The 18,694-nt window shown below is 33.3% G+C and overlaps 1 protein-coding gene across 7 annotated transcripts in view; it reads right to left on the reverse strand.

Moving 5' to 3' along the window:
• The window catches only part of LRBA (LPS responsive beige-like anchor protein), a 676,054-nt gene that overhangs the window by 424,219 nt on the left and 233,141 nt on the right, over nt 1–18,694 (reverse strand). For all 7 annotated transcript variants that reach the window (XM_027866938.1, XM_027866942.1, XM_027866935.1 and 4 more), the window contains one exon: nt 16,274–16,335. In XM_027866938.1, coding sequence (XP_027722739.1) covers nt 16,274–16,335 — 62 coding nt within the window. The remainder of the gene's footprint in view (nt 1–16,273; nt 16,336–18,694) is intronic.

The raw sequence follows: 18,694 nt of genomic DNA on the forward strand, positions 1-18,694 counted from the left end.
AGAAGATATAACTTATATGGATATGTCTTTCCCTATAAATAGTACACACTGATTCAACAAACATTTATTAAGAACCTATACAGGTGCTCTGCTAGGTCCTAAAGAACCAAAGGAAAAAACAAAACAAAACACTTGAAACAGCTCCTTCCCTCAAATAAATTCCAAATTTTGTTAAGGAAAAACAATATGAACACAGATGAGAAAAAACAAAATACATAAAAAGTAAATACAAAGTTATTTAATGGAGGGAAGCAGTAACTAGTGTAAAGAGGATAGGTCTCAGATAGAAGGTGCCACTTAAGTTGAGCCTTGAAGGAAGATAGTAAGAGAGAAACTACAATTAGTTTTCTCTCCTATATTTGGTGATATTTGCTTACATTTTTAAAATAAATCAGAAAAACTGTCAAAATAGCAATGCTATTGATCTTAATTTATCAAATGCTAATTGTAAGATGAATCTGTAAAGTCAAAAACATTTATAGTCCCTTATAATATCCGGAAATGGAATACATAATGAGTTATATCCCCAATCAGCATTTAAGTACAGTCATCAGTCAACTTCTGAGTTCACAGTATATGTAAACACACTGTCCCATAGCAGATACTGAAGGGAACAAATGAGTGAGTAGTCCTAGTCAAATTTACAATAAAATAAAAAAAAAGAATAGGAAGGAACACACACACACACACACACACACACACACACACCCTGCATGTGTGTATGTATAAAATAATAAACCAGCATAAGAAGGCTTTGAAAACCAAAGAATTTTAAATTTCATTGAATGAAATATTTCATTCTTCATAATAAATACTAAGGTACCGGTTCTAGATCTGACCTTCTCGTAGAGATCACTTAGTCCAACTGTCTCATTTTACACATGACAAAACTGAGTTCTAGAGAGGGAGAAACTTTCCAAGGTCACAGAGGTACTATCAGACTCAGAATTCACCCAACTGACTCAGACTCCAAGAGCAATATTCTTTACACCACAACAAACTAGCTACTTTATATTAAAATGAGTAGAGATTACAAACAAAGAGAGCTTACTATAGTACCATGGGAGTGGGGGTGGGGGGGAAGAGGTTTGAATCAATCACCCTATTTAAAGTATACTTTGATAACAACTGCTCTATGCGTGATAATATCATCAGAGAAAACACTTCTACTGATTCGATCAATCAATTAAACGCTTTCAACTTTTAAAAGTCCTTAACAGAAAGAAACTGACACTCAGACAGGGTAATATTAACTTTGCCAAGGTTGCAGAGCCAAGATTTGAATGAATGTCCTCTGACTTCTATGTTCCTTTCACTGAATTTGCATTACTGTAATAAAAAATAATCACCCTCCCTATTCTGACATGCTGTGATCCTAAACATTTTGCCCTAAGACAACACCATCAACTTCTATACATTACATTTTAATTTATTAAGCCTCACAAAAAAATCCCATATACTTTCCACACCTTACAATTTCCTCCTAGCCTATCTATGATTTTCTGAGTGTAGATGATTGATTCAGTGCAATGTTTAAAAAAAAATGCAACAGAAAAAGTCAAGAAAAATCAACAAGGACATGTATATAGATTCCTCCAGTTGCAATTACTGTAAAGCCAAAAAGAAATGTTTGCATTTACTGAACATTCCAGTGTCCTGTATCCCTCCCATTTGCTAAACCTTTTTCATAGTTCCAAGTTAAACAGACTCGTTGTAAAGCAGCAGGGTGCCAAATTAAAGCCCACTTTATTTTCAGAGGTCTCCACACTCCTAGGCTGACTTCCTGTCAGGAAGAGTTCCATTTCACTGCATAGCCCAATCAGCAGGGAACTTACAGAATTAAGTGCCAGTTGATATTACTTTGTTTTGCATTTACCACCCATGAGAATATTGTTCAAAGATCTAGTTATAGAGTCAGCATGGTATCATCCTTCTGACTAGACTGCCAAGCCACGGGGTGTGTTCCCCATTCCACCAAATTCCCCTTAAATGGTTGTGTTTTTGAAGTCCTAGTGTGCTGGTGAAGCAACAGGATGCCTTGTATTTCAGAAGAGATATTACATGTGAAGTTAAGTTATAATCATTTTAACCTTAAAATGAGGGAATTCCACTTAATATTATAGAAAGATTTTTCTCATAAGTTTTCATCTAAATTCAGTTAAAGAAGTTTTTTAAATCATCATCCTAACAAAAATGACCCAACAAAAATAAAAGTCCTTTTATTTTATGTGATAAACTGATTTTTTTTTTTTATTAAGGCTTTTCTTTAAGGGAGGAAAAAAGAGCTTAGTATCATGAGCAGAAATTAACAATGAAGAATAGTCAAGTGTCTCGGTCTTCTATATTATTCAAATTTGATCCAATTTAAGCACATTCAGTAAATATTTTTGTCAAAACACTATAGGATAAAGAGCTATCAATTGGATGGATTTCAGGTTACTCTTTAAAGTTACAAAGTGATCTAAGATCTCCCACATTCAATTTCTATTCCTCAAGCTTTAAACATTATTTTCAAAGCCCTACTCTCAAGCAGGACATAAAAAACCAACACTAGACACTGTACCCATGCTTTCAAAACCTTTATTTTACTCTATACAAGATACTGTTTCTGTTTCACAAAAAATGCTTTTTTAAGGTCAAAATTAAATTAACAGTGCTTTTTTGCAACAAGGTACAGAATGATTATAATGGGTGTATCTGTGTTCCCAGTTTTTATCTATTATAACAGTAACATTCACAGAAGCTCTAAGGAAAAAGCTAGGTGATTACTCCTACTATAGTACTGTCAGGCAGAAATGAACAGTAATTTTTTTTTAACCCAATATCTACTAGCAGTGAATCAAAGGGTTCAACAATGTATTCTTATTGATTTTTTTCCCTGACCAAAAGGTCATGGGCACTGACACTTCCAAAGGAAAAGTAAGTCCAATATATGTAAATTAAGATCCTTACAATGCTCAAAATATGACCTACCAAGAAACTACAGTCTCTAACATTGGAGAAAAAAAAAAGAGATGTTCTTCCAGAATGAAGGAAACAATGTGAAAATAATGAAAGTAATGAAATCTTATCCTGAGTAGGATTTAGTACATGGGATCCAAATTAGAACAAAATAATATGATGGATAAAAGAAGGATAGCTTTTTGAGGGAATGCATGCTTTTCTCACTAAAACCACTATGGAGCAAAATGACATGACAATACTTTTAATTCTGTAAATTGTTTTTAAAATTGCTCACTGTGGGAGAAACTTTTAAGGCAACAGGAAAAAGGTGAGTACAGTATAAGTAGACTTTTATATCATTATTATCTAAGACTCACATAAGGAAAATAGAGGAGAACATCTTTTGGTAAACATATTTTTTATTAAAATGAAGAGATTCAAAACATTCAGAATTGTCTGACATTAATTTTTTGGGAATATGATTATAGTAAAGTGTCATAGCATCTTTGTAAACTAAAGTGATGGTGTTTGAAAATCACTACCTGAAATTTTTAAATTTACATAAAGGTTAGAAGTTTCTGTGAAATAGATATGAATTTAAAAGGGAAAATAGTTTTCCCTTCTAATACTACTCAAGGTGATATATTTCTGAAAATAGATTTTTATTAATATTTTTGTTTTTACATCATCTACATTTCTCTCTATTATCTCTCTCTCCCTGGCCCTATCCAGAAAGTCATCCCTTTTAAACAGAGAATATTTTAAGACCTGAAGAAGGGGGGAAAAAATCAGCAAAACCAATCAACATAATGAAATAGGTTGATTTTATATGCAATGTTACACACCTACATATTCTAATATGCGAAGGTGGCAGCAGTACCTTTATATTGCTCCTATGGGGCCAACCTTGTTCTTTTCAGTTTTTAACATTCAAGTTCAATAGTTCGTCGTTGTTGTTTGTCCAACTGCCATTTCTAACAGGACAATAATGTTAATTAAATTCATGTACCAAAATTTGTTCAGCTATTCCTCAATTTGAAAGGTATCAACTACATTTCTATTTCTTTGACACTCCAAAAAGTACTATGAATATTTCAGTATACATGAAATCATTTCTTTCTGCATTTGACCTCCTTGGTGTGAATACTAGGATGGTAGGACATTTTAGTCACTTTATTAGCAATTATACTATCTACCTTATATAGCTCTTTAAATTATGTTAATGAGAATAGTATTTTCTTATATGAACTATGAATTACAGATATTATGATTCAGTAATTCCAGCATTATGTTCATGACAGTGAGAGTTGACAGATAGATGGGCAAAGTCCTCTACTGATATATGTGTGATGTCAAAAAGTGTATATTTACTTGGGCAGTTTAGAAGAGTGTATATAATGACATAATGTTACCATTCTAATGGGGGAAAAACAAGTGTTCCTTCAGAACCTTAATGTCTTCAAGGGATATTGAGTAGAACAAAAAAATACTGGATTATTTCTGTTCTGAGGGTTTCAAGGGAGAAAGAGAAGGGAAGGTAAAGAGGATATACTAGCAAAAAAAAAAGAGATGAAGGATATGGAAAATCCTATTTCTCAGAAGTGGAGCATGTGAGGAGCAAACATGGAGGAAGAGGTGAGGGGAACAGACATCGAATAGACTTCACTCTTTAAAACACATAGTTTTGTGTGGAAATACATACAAATAGAACTCAGTGATCAGAATCATGACAACAATCTATACAAAGACCACATTAGGGGAAAAAAAAAGAACTTTGCATGACCTAAAAATTCTTATCAAAGGATTCAGCAACCATGTGACCAGAAGATCTATGATAAAGACACGTTACCCATCTTGTTTCTTCTTTCTTGATGGAGAAATAAAGAACTCAAGGTACAGGAAGTAGACATAGCAATTCTAAAAATTCATTTTGCTTGATTTGTTAAATGTTTCTTTATTTTTCCCCTTTCTCTTGGCTTTCAATTGGCAGGGTGGGTATATATATGAACCAAGAATTGCTAGAAGAGCAGGCTGATTTTAAAAGAAGCAGAGGAACTACAGACCAAACTGCCAACATTCCCTGAATTATACAGAAAGCAAGGGAGTTCCAGAAAAACATCTACTTCTGCTTCATTGACTACACTAAAACATATGACTGTGGATCTTAACAAAATATAGCTAGTCCTCAAAGAGATGGGAGTACCAAATCATCTTACTAGTCTCCTAAGGAACCTGTATGCAGACCAAGAAGCAACAGTTAGAAATGAACATGTAAAACAACTCACTGGTTTAAGATTGGAAAAGGAATACAACAAGGCTGCATATTGTCACCTTATTTATTTAACTTACACAGAGTGTACTTATATCCAAAATGCTAGGTTGGATGAATCAAAAACCAGAATTAAGATCGCTGACAGAAAAATCAACAATCTCAAATATGCAAATGATACCACTGATAGTAGAAAATGAATAGGAATTAAGAAGCCTCTTTCTTGATGAGGAGGGTGTAAAAGCTGACTTGAAGCTTAACATTAAAAAAAATCTAAAATATTGGCAATTGGTCCCATTACTTCCTATCAAACAAAAGAAGAAGAAATGGAAGCAGTGTCAGATTTTATATTCTTGAGCTCAAAAGTCACTGCAGACAGCAACTGCAGCCATGAAATGAGAAGACACTTGCTCCCTGGAAGGAAAGCTATGGCAAATCTGGACAGCATACAAAAAAGGAGAGACATCACCTTGCCAACAAAGGTCCACATATTCAAAGTTATGGTTTTTCTAGTAGCAATGTACAGTTGTGAGAGTAGGGCTGTAAGGAAAGTTGAGTGCCACAGAACTGATGCTTATAATTGGGGTGCTAGAGAAGGCTTTTGAGAGTCCCTTTGATAGCAAGGAGCTCAAATCAGCCAATACTTAAGGAAACTGATTAAGGCCATTCACTGAAAGGTCAAATACTGAAGCTAAGGTTACATGCTTTGGCCACATAATAAAAATAAAGGACTTACTGGAAAAGACTCTGATGTTGGGAAATAATGAAGGCAAAAGGAAAAGGGGATGGTAGAGGATGAGGTGGATAGATAGAATCAAACAACAAACATGTGCTTAGACAGATTTGGGGAGACAGTAGAAGATAAAAAGGCCTGGCATGTTATAGTTCACTGACTCACAAAAAGTTGGACGTGACTAAACAACTGAACAACAATGGAGGCCACAGAGATGATAGGGCAATTAGCATTAATGATACAAAAAAGGTGGGGGGGAGGAACTTTTTTTTAAACTGCACAGAAAGCAACAGAAATTGAGAAGGAAGCACAGACTAACCCGATAGTTGTGAAATTAATCTACTGAATTTAGTATATATTTTTCCATTTTAAAAGCAAGTAATATAAGCAAAAAATATTTCACATAAAATACTCTCACATAAAGTACTCTTTTTCTGTTCTGCTAAATATATATGAATCCTTTTTACTTTCAATTTCAATCAGAAATCAACAAGCATTTGTTAAATATCTACCATTATAAAGCACCATGTTAATGCACTGAGGATACACAAGTAAAAGAGACCTTGCCCTCAGGTAGCTTATAGTTTAATGGGAGGGACAATTTGTATACAAGTATAGGCAAAATGAATACAAGGGAGTTTTGGGAGGGGTACAGTAGGAGCTGGAAAAATCAGGAAAGTTGTCTTTTGGAAGATAGCACTTGAGTCAAGTCTTGAAGGAAATTAGGTATTCCAAGAGATGAAAGAAAGGAGGGAGTATGTTCCAGACATGAGAGACAGAGCTAAGTAACTGGATACAGAAGACAGATGAGTATAGAATACAGAAGATATTATTTAATTTATATAACAATTAAGAATCCTTATGAGTCATGCAAAATTAGAAAGGAGATGAGAATCTCAATGATGCTAGAGTCAACACAAGATAAATTATGAATTTTTGCTGGGAATATAATTATATAGTCAGACTAAAGTGCATCTGGGCTGGTACACTAATAGGAAATCAAGGGTTCTACTACAGGCAACCAAACCTTGCCTGTATATGTGCTTAAATGTAAAAAAATACTCAGAATCTAGTGACCCAGGAACTGCTTGTGCCAAGGAAATAGGATAGAAGAGCTCTGACTGAATTCAGAACACAATCTTGAGGCTTACAACAATAGAACAGCCAATCTTTGATACCTCATGCCCATGAAATGTTGATACTCCTAGGCATGGGATTATCCTCAACTGTTTATAGTAGTATTAAACAGTATCTGCCACTTCTTCCTTTTAAAAACAAAGTACAAGTTCTAAATGATAAAGAAATAATGTTTATGTTTAGCTATCTTAATTTAAAGTTATATTTTTTATTTTTGGAAGCATAATTAAATGAAAAGTATTTTAATGCCTCATTCAGTTAGTAGTCACTGTAGTACTAATTGAAATAATCCATACTGAAGCACTCCTTATAACTATATGCAAAAAAGACCATTGTGTGAATCATTTTAGCTTATGTATCAACATTAGTTACTAAAAACAAGTAGTAGCGAAAATTCCAAAAAGAACAAATCAAATCAACATACACTCTGATACTTGGTAATTCCACAACAAAGGTGGGAAGGGATTAAGGACGGTAAGAGATACATAGGAAAAAACAGTTCAGGTAAAAAAAATTAGAGAGGCTAACGACTTTAAAAACAAGCCTCATGATTCTCTATCACAAACACTTTATTCAAAAAAATTAATTGGCAGGCCCTGGACATGGAAGCCACCAAACAACTCAATAAAGAATAAAATAAATTGTATTTTAACAGACAAAAAAATTGTATTGTGATTACAATGATCCCCAAGTCATCTATCTGTATACAGTTAGACCAAATATTCATCAGTACTAACATCATAATTTGTTTTAAAAAAAAAGAATAAGAAAAAGATGTGTATTACAATTGAAATTATTTTAAACTGATAAATAAAAAATTAAAAAATAGGAAATAGAAAAGAAAAATGACATCAACATAAGTGATAATAATTTTAGCCAGAAGTTAAAGCAATGTAAAAAGCCAAAGCAAAGAAAGCAAGAGCCCCAAAAGTGCCCAATCAACAAATATCTGACTTACATGCCAAATAGCTAGCAAAAGCAACAAGTTGGAATAAAAATTTGGCTCTAAAGATGGAAGATGGAAAATTACCTATTTAAGCACAAAGCAATGGAAGGTAAAGCCAGTTTAAACAGATGACAAGATAGTCAACTAAGCAAAGTTAATTCAAGGACAATCAAGGCTGAAAATGTAAAGGACTACAAATGGAGGAAAAATGGACACAACAATTTTTTTTAACAAGCTATTTTATCCCTCGAGAATAGTGGAACCACTGCCTCTGAACATCACAGTCTTTAAGGTGTTTACCAAGCAAGTAAAAATGGAACTAAAGAGAATGTCGAAAAGGTACCCAAATGACACCAAGTACATAAAGTAGAGATCTGTGCTGGAGGCAATACAATGGGGAGGAAGTTTAATATGAAGGTGTTGTAAAGGAGAAGAAGATGCCAAAAGCATGGAAACAATCTCAGACCTCTCTGACAATCCCAAAAAAGTGACCAAGGGAACATCAACAATTGCTGAAATACATATATTCTCTGGTTCCCATGATCAATAAGCCTACCATAAGTGTGATAACAAAATGGTTATCACTAGGCATAACATTCAATTAAGAAAGAAGTATAACATTAAATACATAGGAGGTGCTTCCTCATTCTCAGTGAATGAGTGAATCAAACAAATGTGGGGAGAAGGTGGAGGAAGACTAAGAAAAAGTAGATTACATCCACCAATCACCTCCTGAAAGAGATCCCCAAAGGAAAACTCCTAGGAATATTGCAGCTAAATGCCAGAGTTCCCAGGTCAAGGAGAAAATACTGCAAGCAACCAGAAAGAAACAATTCAAGTACTATGGAAACACAATTAGGATAACATAGTATTTAGCAGCTTCTACATTAAGTGATCAGAGGGCTCAGAATATGATATTCCAGAGGGCAAAGGAGATAGGATTACAACCAAGAATCATCTACCCAGCAAAACTGAGTATAATCCTTCAGGGGCAAAAAATGGACATTCAGTGAAATAGAGGACTATCAAGCATTCTTGATGAAAAGACCAGAGCTGAACAGAAAATCTGACTTTCAAATGCAAGACTCAAGAGAAGCATGAAGAGGTAAACAGGAAAGAGAAATCACAAGGGACTTATTAAGGTTGAACTGTTTACATTCCTGCGTGGAAAGATGATATTTGTAACTCATGAGACCTTTGTCAGTATTAGGGTAGTTGGAGCGGAAAAATTATATGGATGGATAGATAGATAGATAGATAGATAGATAGATAGATAGATAGATAGATAGATAGATAGATAGATAGATAGGTAGATGGCACAGGGTGAGTTGAAGATGAAGGGATGATATCTTGAGAATAAAATTAGGGGTGAGAGAGGATTACACTGGGAGAAGGAGAAAGGGAGAGGTAGAATGGGGTAAATTATCTCACATAATACAGACAAGAAAAGGCCTTTACAGTGGAGGGGAAACGAGAGGAGAGGGAATGAGTGAATCTTATCCTCATCAGATTTGGCTTAAGGAGGCAATAACATACACACCCAATTGGGTATGGAAATCTATCATATCCTACAGGAAAATAGGGTGGGAAGGGGACAAGAGAGCAGGAGGATGATAGAGGGGAAAGCAGATTAGGGGAGGGGTAATTAGAAGCAAACACTTCTAAGGAGGGACAGGGTAAAAAGAGAGAATAGAATAAATGGGGGGGCAGATAGGATGAAGGGAAATATAGTTAGTTTTTCAAAACATGACTATTATGGAAGTGTTTTGCATGACTACACATATAGAACTTTCAATGAGGGTGGGTGGGGAGGGAGGAAGGGAGAAAATTTGGAACCCAAAATTTTAAAAACAAATGTTCAAAATTGTCTTCACATGAAACTGGAAAATAAGATATACAGGCAATGGGGTATAGAAATCTATCCTGTCCTACAGGAAAATAGAAGGGGAAGGGGATAACAGAAGTGGGGGAGATAAAAGGGAGGGCAGATTAGGAGAAGAGATATTCAGAATGCACGCCATCTTAGGGTGGGGACAGGGACGAGATGGAGAGAAAAATTGGAACTCAAATCTTGTGGAAGTGAATCTCGAAAACTAAAAATTAATTAATTAATTAATTAATTAATTAAATTTGGGGGTGGGGGGAAGAACTGAGCCTATAGCTCACAAATGTTCAGATTCCTTAAGAGTCTAGCCAATATGGCAAGTCTTTAATAAACCTTGTCTCTGGATGAAAGAAGGCTTGAGTAATTTGGGCAAGACCCGCCTGTTGTGATTTTGGGGTCCCAGCACCCCTACACCTGTGGAACTCATCAGAGGGTGCTTTTAAAGATGTTTGGTTTTGTTTTTCCATTGAAGATTTTTGAATTGAGGGGTCAGACCAATTTGTGATTTGGAAATGATGACTGGCAGCTGAGTAGAAGAGCATCACAAAGAACCTTTATCAAAAGAATATCATAGAGTAAAATTATCAAATTTGCAATCAAACAAAAATCCTATCTGCCTCTTCAACTCACTATCGGCCTGTAATGTATACGTATGGATGTGTGTGTGTATGTGTGTTACACATACACACACACATATATGCATATACATATATATGGATGTATATATACACAATGGCAGATTTGACTTCTGTCACTCCTGACTCATAATAATAATAGAAAGCATTATTCGCACCCAGAGAAAGAACTATGGAGTCTGAATGCAGATCGAAGCATACTATTTTCTTTTTTTCTTTCTTGTGGTTTTTCCCTTTGTTCTGATTCTTCTTTCACAACATTTCTAATGTGGAAATATGTGTAATATAATTGTACATGTATAGCCTATATCAGATTGCATGCTGTCTTGGGAAGGGGAGAGGGGGAAAATTTAGAACACAAAATCTTGTAAAAGTGAATGTTGAAAACTAAAAATAAATTAATTTTAAAAAGAAAAAGTAGATTACATATGAATTTAGTAAATATAATAAAGATAGCTTTGCTTTACTTTTTACTAAATGTTTAAAAATACACAGTATGTAACAATAGTTAACAGATCAAGTTCATATAGTACTTTAAGATGTTTACGCTTTGTCCTCATAAAAGTCTTTGGAAATAGATAGTACAGGTGTTATTTCTGCACCTTCCAGATGAAGAAATATGAGCAAAATGTTTAAGAAACCTACTTATGGTCACATAGCTAGTAAATGTCAGACTTGTGATTCAAGTACAGGTCGTCCTCTCATTTCAATTTCAATGTTCACTCTGCTACAAACAGACACTTAAAACTTACTTGAAATCCTAAGTATAGTACTGCCTTTTGAAAAAATAATAATAATTCTGGCCTAACAAACACGGTGAATTGCAATATTTACTACTTTCAACATTAACTTCAGAACAATTTTATTTCCAGTTTCCAAGTGTTTATTTTATTCTCTCTAAGATGACACAGTGATAGGATTCCATTTCTTGGAATTTCTCTAATGCACAAGTTCTCAAACTTTCTGGTCTCAAGATCCCTAATAAAAAGAGTCTTGGGGATCCCTGGAGTACACAGACAACACTTTGAGAACCACTACTCTAATGCAATCATGTTATAACACCTACGCAAAAAATTACTGAAAAGTTCAACAAGCACAATTATACCAGAAAGATGGCTACATCTTTGCTAATTATCATTAAAGACAATTTCAATGAATATCATTAAAGATTTTTCAAGTTCTACACTACAGGAACTTCCGTAAAACAATCTCACAAATTAAGCTGCCGCAAAACCTTGATGTTATTTTATATTAAGCTACTCTAAATACAACAGATTCGTGATGGAACTCCATTGCTATAATAGGTGACATGAAGGCATAACATGAGATAACATATAGAGAGTACTTTCCATCTTTACAGTGTTATGTAAAAGTTAGGTTGTTGTTGTTGCTGTTGTTGTTGTCATGCTTGTTGTTCTTAAATAAGAACATGAGCTTGCAAGCAAAAGGCAGCAGTTAACATTTTGATCTACTCAGAGAATGACAGGCATTGGAAGTCTAACTTTCATTTTGTATTGAGGAAAATGAAATGGCATTAATGGTATCCATTGATATTAAAAGGGTCAAAAAAGTAAAAGAAGAAAAAACAAGCACTAAATGTAATGTATTCAGAAACAATAAATAGAAAGAATAAGAGCATTGTACATTTAGATATGGAAGGGATCATTGGGGTCATTCATTGAACCTTCTACTTTTATGGTTAAGGAAGTTAACACCCAGAAAAATGGAGTAACTTGTCCAAGTACACATAAATAAATAAAGAGAGTAGAATTCGGACTGTAATCCTAAGACTTCAAATGGAGTGACCTCTTCATGGTGCCACACTGCGTCACAGAAAAGAGGAGGATTATGAGAAGACAAGAAAAGGGATTAAATAAGAAAAAACATTGAATTTCAAAGACAGAATACAAGTTCAGTTATAAAAGATTCAAGCACAAAAGAGAAACCAAGCTAACAAAGAATTGATGCTATTTGATTAACATATTTTATGTTAACATAATTTTAGATTAACATAATTTTTAATTTAGAAATTTCATATTTAAAAAGTAGGAAAATGTATAATGTGTAAATATGTGTGTGTTTATAAGATGCCATACTATTATCTCAAGGAAACACATTTCAAAATTGGAAACCTAATATATTTTGATAATATTCAATTTTAAAACATCAGAATAAAATAATACTTTATTATAACTTTGGCTGGTTTAATTACTCAGACAGGACACCAGGCCAGACTATACAATGCTTCTAGTTTTTCTATATACTGTATGCATTTCTGATAAATGGGAAAAGAATAGATGACCTGGCAGAAGGCTCAGACAATAACATGTGATTTACTGGACATGAATGCAGCTACTATAAGATTTATCTGACAGCCCTCTCCGATAGTGGACTGTTGAGTATCCGATGGAATGATTTCTAGTCTGGAAAGTCTACTACTGAGTAGCCATACACATTATTTATTTATTAGATGTTTTGGGTTGAAACCATTTTTAAATGATGCACTTCACAATGCACAGCCATAAATTTGGCTTTAAACTCGAGAAGGGAGGTAGTGTTATTGGAATGTATGTCAGACTGAATTAGGATGAGCAATGCAACGCTTTTATAAAGTGGCCTTGAATGTAACGTCAATTCTTTCAAAAATGATATTAATGTCAAATAAGCAGCATTTTGTACAAGAAATCTGAAGTAATTTTAAAGGAAACATTTCTTTAAATGTAGATGGTTTTTCACAAATGATGGTATTTTCACAAATGTGTGAACACTTGGAACCTATAAGTTTTGTGCAAAACAGTATTAGACATGTGACAACTTATTCCACCTTTATACATCAAAAAAGAGTTTCCTAAATATGAAATGTCACCTAATTTTAAAATAACAAAACATTTTAAAGCAAGGCTATGAAGCCTAATTTTTGAGTTATTTTATATAAACTATCTTCTAAATATATCTGTGGATAGGCCAAACTGCAGTAAAGACTCCTTTATACTATCAATTAATATTACTATGTCTGGGGGTAACTTTTTTTTTGAAATCTCATCAGTAAATAGTTGTTTGTTCCATAAAATGTCTGCTTTAAATCAAAGGAGGGAAAATTATTAATTCTGTGGCTCAATGAATCATCATTGTGCATGAATGAATGTTTGAAAGTATAATTATGATAAAAAAATTTCTATAGTCTTTCCTGATACTGATGGTATTTCAAATAAGATATCTTGCATATTTTTCAAGTTCGTGTTTTAATATCTCTCATTACACTAAGTGGTTTGTTAAATACTATGTGAAACAATTTAACAAGAAAATTACTTATGAATGAAAGTGGGAGAAATAATCAAAGTGTGCGTGAATTTCACAAAATTAAACATCCATAATTTGTAAAGTTTAAAATCACATTTGCAGATGTTAAGTTCACAAGAATGCCTGATTATTTATGAGATTAAAAACTAGTTTTTGACCTGATCTTTTGATCTTTGGCACACAATCCTCTCCATCTCCTCTTAAAAAATTAATTAGAATTTTAGCAAGATGCTATCTGTTCACTTACTGCTGTAACTTGGACCAAAAAAATATATCAATCAACCTCAACTCATCCCCTCCCAATATCTGCAAAATGTCGTCCTGAAATTGAATTTCATATCTCTTTAGCTTTCACGTATAAAAAGACAGTTCACTTCTTACCAAAATAAATCACTTTTGTGATTGCCACGCTGACCTCTTTGAATTAGGAAAATTCAAAGTGAAAAATGTAATTATCACTGCAGGACAATCTGTATACATCTGGAGCTAATTTTTGCTTTTTTTCTCACATCATTTTTCATTGTGAACATATATTACTGATGCAGTGAATTTTTAAGCTCAAAATATTTAACAATTTAACAACTAAAAATATATTTCTTTCGAACAACAACACTGAGATTTCTTGTATTTTGTTGTTTACTTAGCTAAGTGATCATCATATCCCATTTGATTAGATTAGCATTAAACAACACTGTGACATGTATGACAAATAGGTGCATTAGAGCATGTCATTTATTACCCATCTTTTTGGCTTCTAACATTCAACTATGTGATATACTAAACAGACTGACTATGCAGATATACATATATATATATATATATATACACATTTACACATATACAATAACATATATGACATTTTTCCTTCTATTAAAAACATCTTCATTTTCTATAAAAGGTAAAACCTTATTTACAAAAATATCAATATAAATAGTAATGTCTGTCAATCTTTTGAAGAAAGATAACTAAATTGCACATAACTTTCTTAATAAAAAAAAAGATAAATTTTACACAGGTCTCAAAGTAGCAATTGGTAATTTTCTTCCAAGAAATAAGCAAGCAATTATTTCAATAGAAAACTGCAGAGGAGATTGAAATTTGTTAACTGCCAAAGACACAATGTTTTCTGAAGGAGATGATTAAGTTATGCAAACATGATTCTCACTATAGCTAGAATAATAAGCCTACTAGATACACAACTACTCGTTGGCTAGTTCATTGTAAAATCCATTAGGTGTAATCTCTACAAGTAATTGTTCTTATTGCACTTTATTGACACTGCACAGTATTGATTTTTCACACCTTCTATGATTCTTTCATTTGTATTCATGAAATGTCCATCAGCACAGGCTAAATAAATTTGGCAATACAGGCACTAAAATGAATAAATCAATGCAAAGAAACATTAATTTTGCATTATCCTTATTCGTCAGGCACGTAAACCATAAGCGCTATAAATGAAGGTCAAAGGTTTTGAAATGGGTCAGAACCCTTGACCTTTAGACCAATACCCTTCCCATTAAAAAAGACTATTTTAAAGTTTTAAGTAGGGGAATTTACTACCAACAAGATATTGTTTATAAAAGACTACAAAGAAATAGTTCAATAAAAACACTCCTCTATTTAATTGCAAAAGAGAATGAAAAAAAAAATAAGCCATAAGTCTTATTTGGCTCACTCACATGGTACATGCTTTTACTACATTAACATATATACTTGTATGCATAAATATATCCTCACACAAACATATATAGAACAAATACAAAGTGAATATACTCTAAATCTTTAAGATCAATATAAGATAAGAGCAATGGGAAGAATATCACCAAGTTTTTAAACATCTGAGTAATCCTGCTTTTAAGAATTTAGTACTTAAATGGCTCCGCTGCTATTCCCCTAAATCCACTGTACATGTCAAAAATAATTAGCAATGACAAGGGTTCAAAAGTATTTATCACTCATTTTATAACCTCTACACACACACAAAAAAAGAAGAAAACCCATTACTCCCAGAGGAGACAGAATGCCACTCTCAAGCTGTAGAAATAAATCTGTTTCTATAACCTTAATATTGTATTGATTTTTATCTCCTCTTATAAAAGATGACAGCAGAGAATTATTTAGTCACCTCAAGATGGAGGTTACATCTAACCTAGACATTTTTAATGGGACTCCAAAAACCTCTGTTTTCACTCACCTACTCAGATCACTAAGCACATAAACCAATATGATCCATTAAGGATCTGAGTTTGGAAGTAGTATTTTTTTTTTCAAAAAAGAAATAAAATCTAAAAGGCTATAACCTGGAAATTGTAATTAATCAAAAACATAGAATGCAGTTGTTTCCACCTCTGGTTCACTTTGTAAAATAAAATTTGTCTGGGAATTTCTAAATAATAAACATTTTGCAACTGCTTTGACTCACCTGAGAACAGAGGAGCATGACCAATTCCACAACTGAGCTGCTAGACTTCATGCAAACCAGACCTATTTTTTAAAAAGATAAAAAAATTGTACGTTGAAGGACATCTGTGGCGCTAATTGTGTAAAAAGAAAACTTCATCTAATGTGACCTTTTAAAGGTGTTAAAACATTTACAACTCAATACAGCAATTAACAAAACATTTTGCAATTTTGCAAGAAACACTATTCTAAAAGTCTGAATAGGAGAATATTATTTTTATTGCACAACTTCTTTTTCACTACATTTTTGATGAATCATTGAAACACTTATGCAAATTCATATATATATATATATATATAAACAATTTATCATTACTTGTAGAAATGTGCACAACATATGCTATATTGATTGATATCATCTACATTTTGTGTTTTGGAGAGAGTTGGTCATTATACATGCAGAGAAGGGAAATGGCTCCATGACCTTTGCTTTCTCCACTTCTCTCTTTCCCTTCAACCCTCTAGCTATCAATCAAGTTTCCATTTTGTTCCATGGCAGTAGACATCCCAAACACTCTTATTAGTACTTTGACCCGTGACCTCACACTAAACCTTAACAGAAGTGCAAGTAGTTACCCATTAGCTATTCCTGATTTCTAATAAACTGTTTATTTACATTTTTTCTTTAATGCATCATTTTGGCTCACATTGATGCCATCCAAAATAAATGTGATATAAAAAGCATACTCTCTTTAGAATTTTTTATCCAGAGAAGAGTTTCGCAAAGAGATTATTGTCTGCACTAATATATAAAAAAAAAAGAAAAATGCCCTAAACTAATCCACTGTAAACAGCTTGTCCAGTTTCTAAGGTGGTAAAGCCCATCATTCCAAAGAGTAAAATTCCTACAGTTAAACCATGACTTTTAATTTTTAATACTTCTTTTTATTCTTCTTCAGAATGGGGCAATCAACAGCATGGGTTCCAATAAGTATTACCTGAATATCCCATGGGAGTTTTTAGTGGCTTTCTGCAATAACCATCCCCCTCCATGTGCAGCTCTTTTTTTTCTGTTTCCTTTTTTATTCTTCCTCTCCACCTTTCCATCTCTATTCTCATCTCTTCCAAATGACAAATCATCTACTCTTTTCTTTCCCTTTTCTTCCACAGCTTATTCCTCAGGACAATAAAACAGTTGTACTAATGAGACTATTAGGACTTTATTTCAGAAATTTTTTAAAAAGACAAGTTATTTTAAAGATGTGTGAAATATGGAGCAAAATGTGTATAGCCCAGTGAAATATGTTATGATACCTTTGGAAAGGCTGAAGCATAAGCAGAGGAAAAGAAAGGAAAAAGGAGAAATAGGATATTTTTTGATGGCAAAAAGGAGTAGAAAGCAAAACAAAGATGATAGAAAAAGGACATAAAGAGATAAGAAAAAATTCCATGTGGTTGAGCAGTTGGGAAGATCATGAGGAATAGCTTAATATGCGACTAAATTGGAATCAATGGTGTTAACTGACCAATCTAGTGATTAAAAAAACTTCTAAAATACTTAGTAATGCTACTATTCTAATGATCTTAAAAGGTAGGACAGTCACATTTGAGAAGTATTCTTCAGCATTGTTCTATATAAACAACTCCCTCTAGACATCCCAAATTTAGATCATAAAGTCCAGCACAACCAAAACAAAGCTCATTACGTTTCCCTGAATCCTATCCCCTATAATGTACTTCCTTATTTCTATCAAAGGGACCATTATACTTCCAGTAATCCAGATTCACATCAAAGTAATACTTCAAACTTTACTTGCCCTCACTTCACATATACAACCTTATCAAGCTTTCTTGTCTCCTACCTTTATAACACCCATTTCTGACATGTAACCTCTTTTCTCCACTTATAACACAACTACCCCACTTTAGGTCTTCAATATCTATCACCTCTACCAGAGGTATCAAATTCACTGACCCTCCAAAGTGTGCCAACAAGATTAAAATGTAATTAGGAAGTTTAACAAAAATATAATCCAACATGGAAAATGTTAATTTGTGGTTTTCTAAGGCAATATGTGGCTGCAATTACCTATATTTGAGTTTGACACCAATGACCTAGAATACTGTAATCCTCTCCAAATTGGTCTCCCTGACTCAAACCCTCCCATTTCCAATTCATCCACCATAGATGTGCCAAAATGGCATTCATAAAGGAAAGGTCTATACACATCACTCTCCTGAACAGAAAACACCAAGGGGGAAAGCAGTCTAGTTAAAATTTCATTCAGATTAACACTTTATACAATATACCACAGTATTTTCAAATAGAAATCGTCCAAATGTAAAAGGTCAATTTATAAGAATACAAGTCATTCCCCAATTGATAAATGGTCAAAGGATATGAACAGGCAGTTTTCAGATAAAGAAATTAAAGTTATCTATA

The sequence above is a fragment of the Vombatus ursinus genome, unplaced genomic scaffold (assembly GCF_900497805.2).
Source record: "Vombatus ursinus unplaced genomic scaffold, bare-nosed wombat genome assembly UNPS02014784.1, whole genome shotgun sequence".
Classification (NCBI taxonomy): Eukaryota; Metazoa; Chordata; class Mammalia; order Diprotodontia; family Vombatidae; genus Vombatus; species Vombatus ursinus.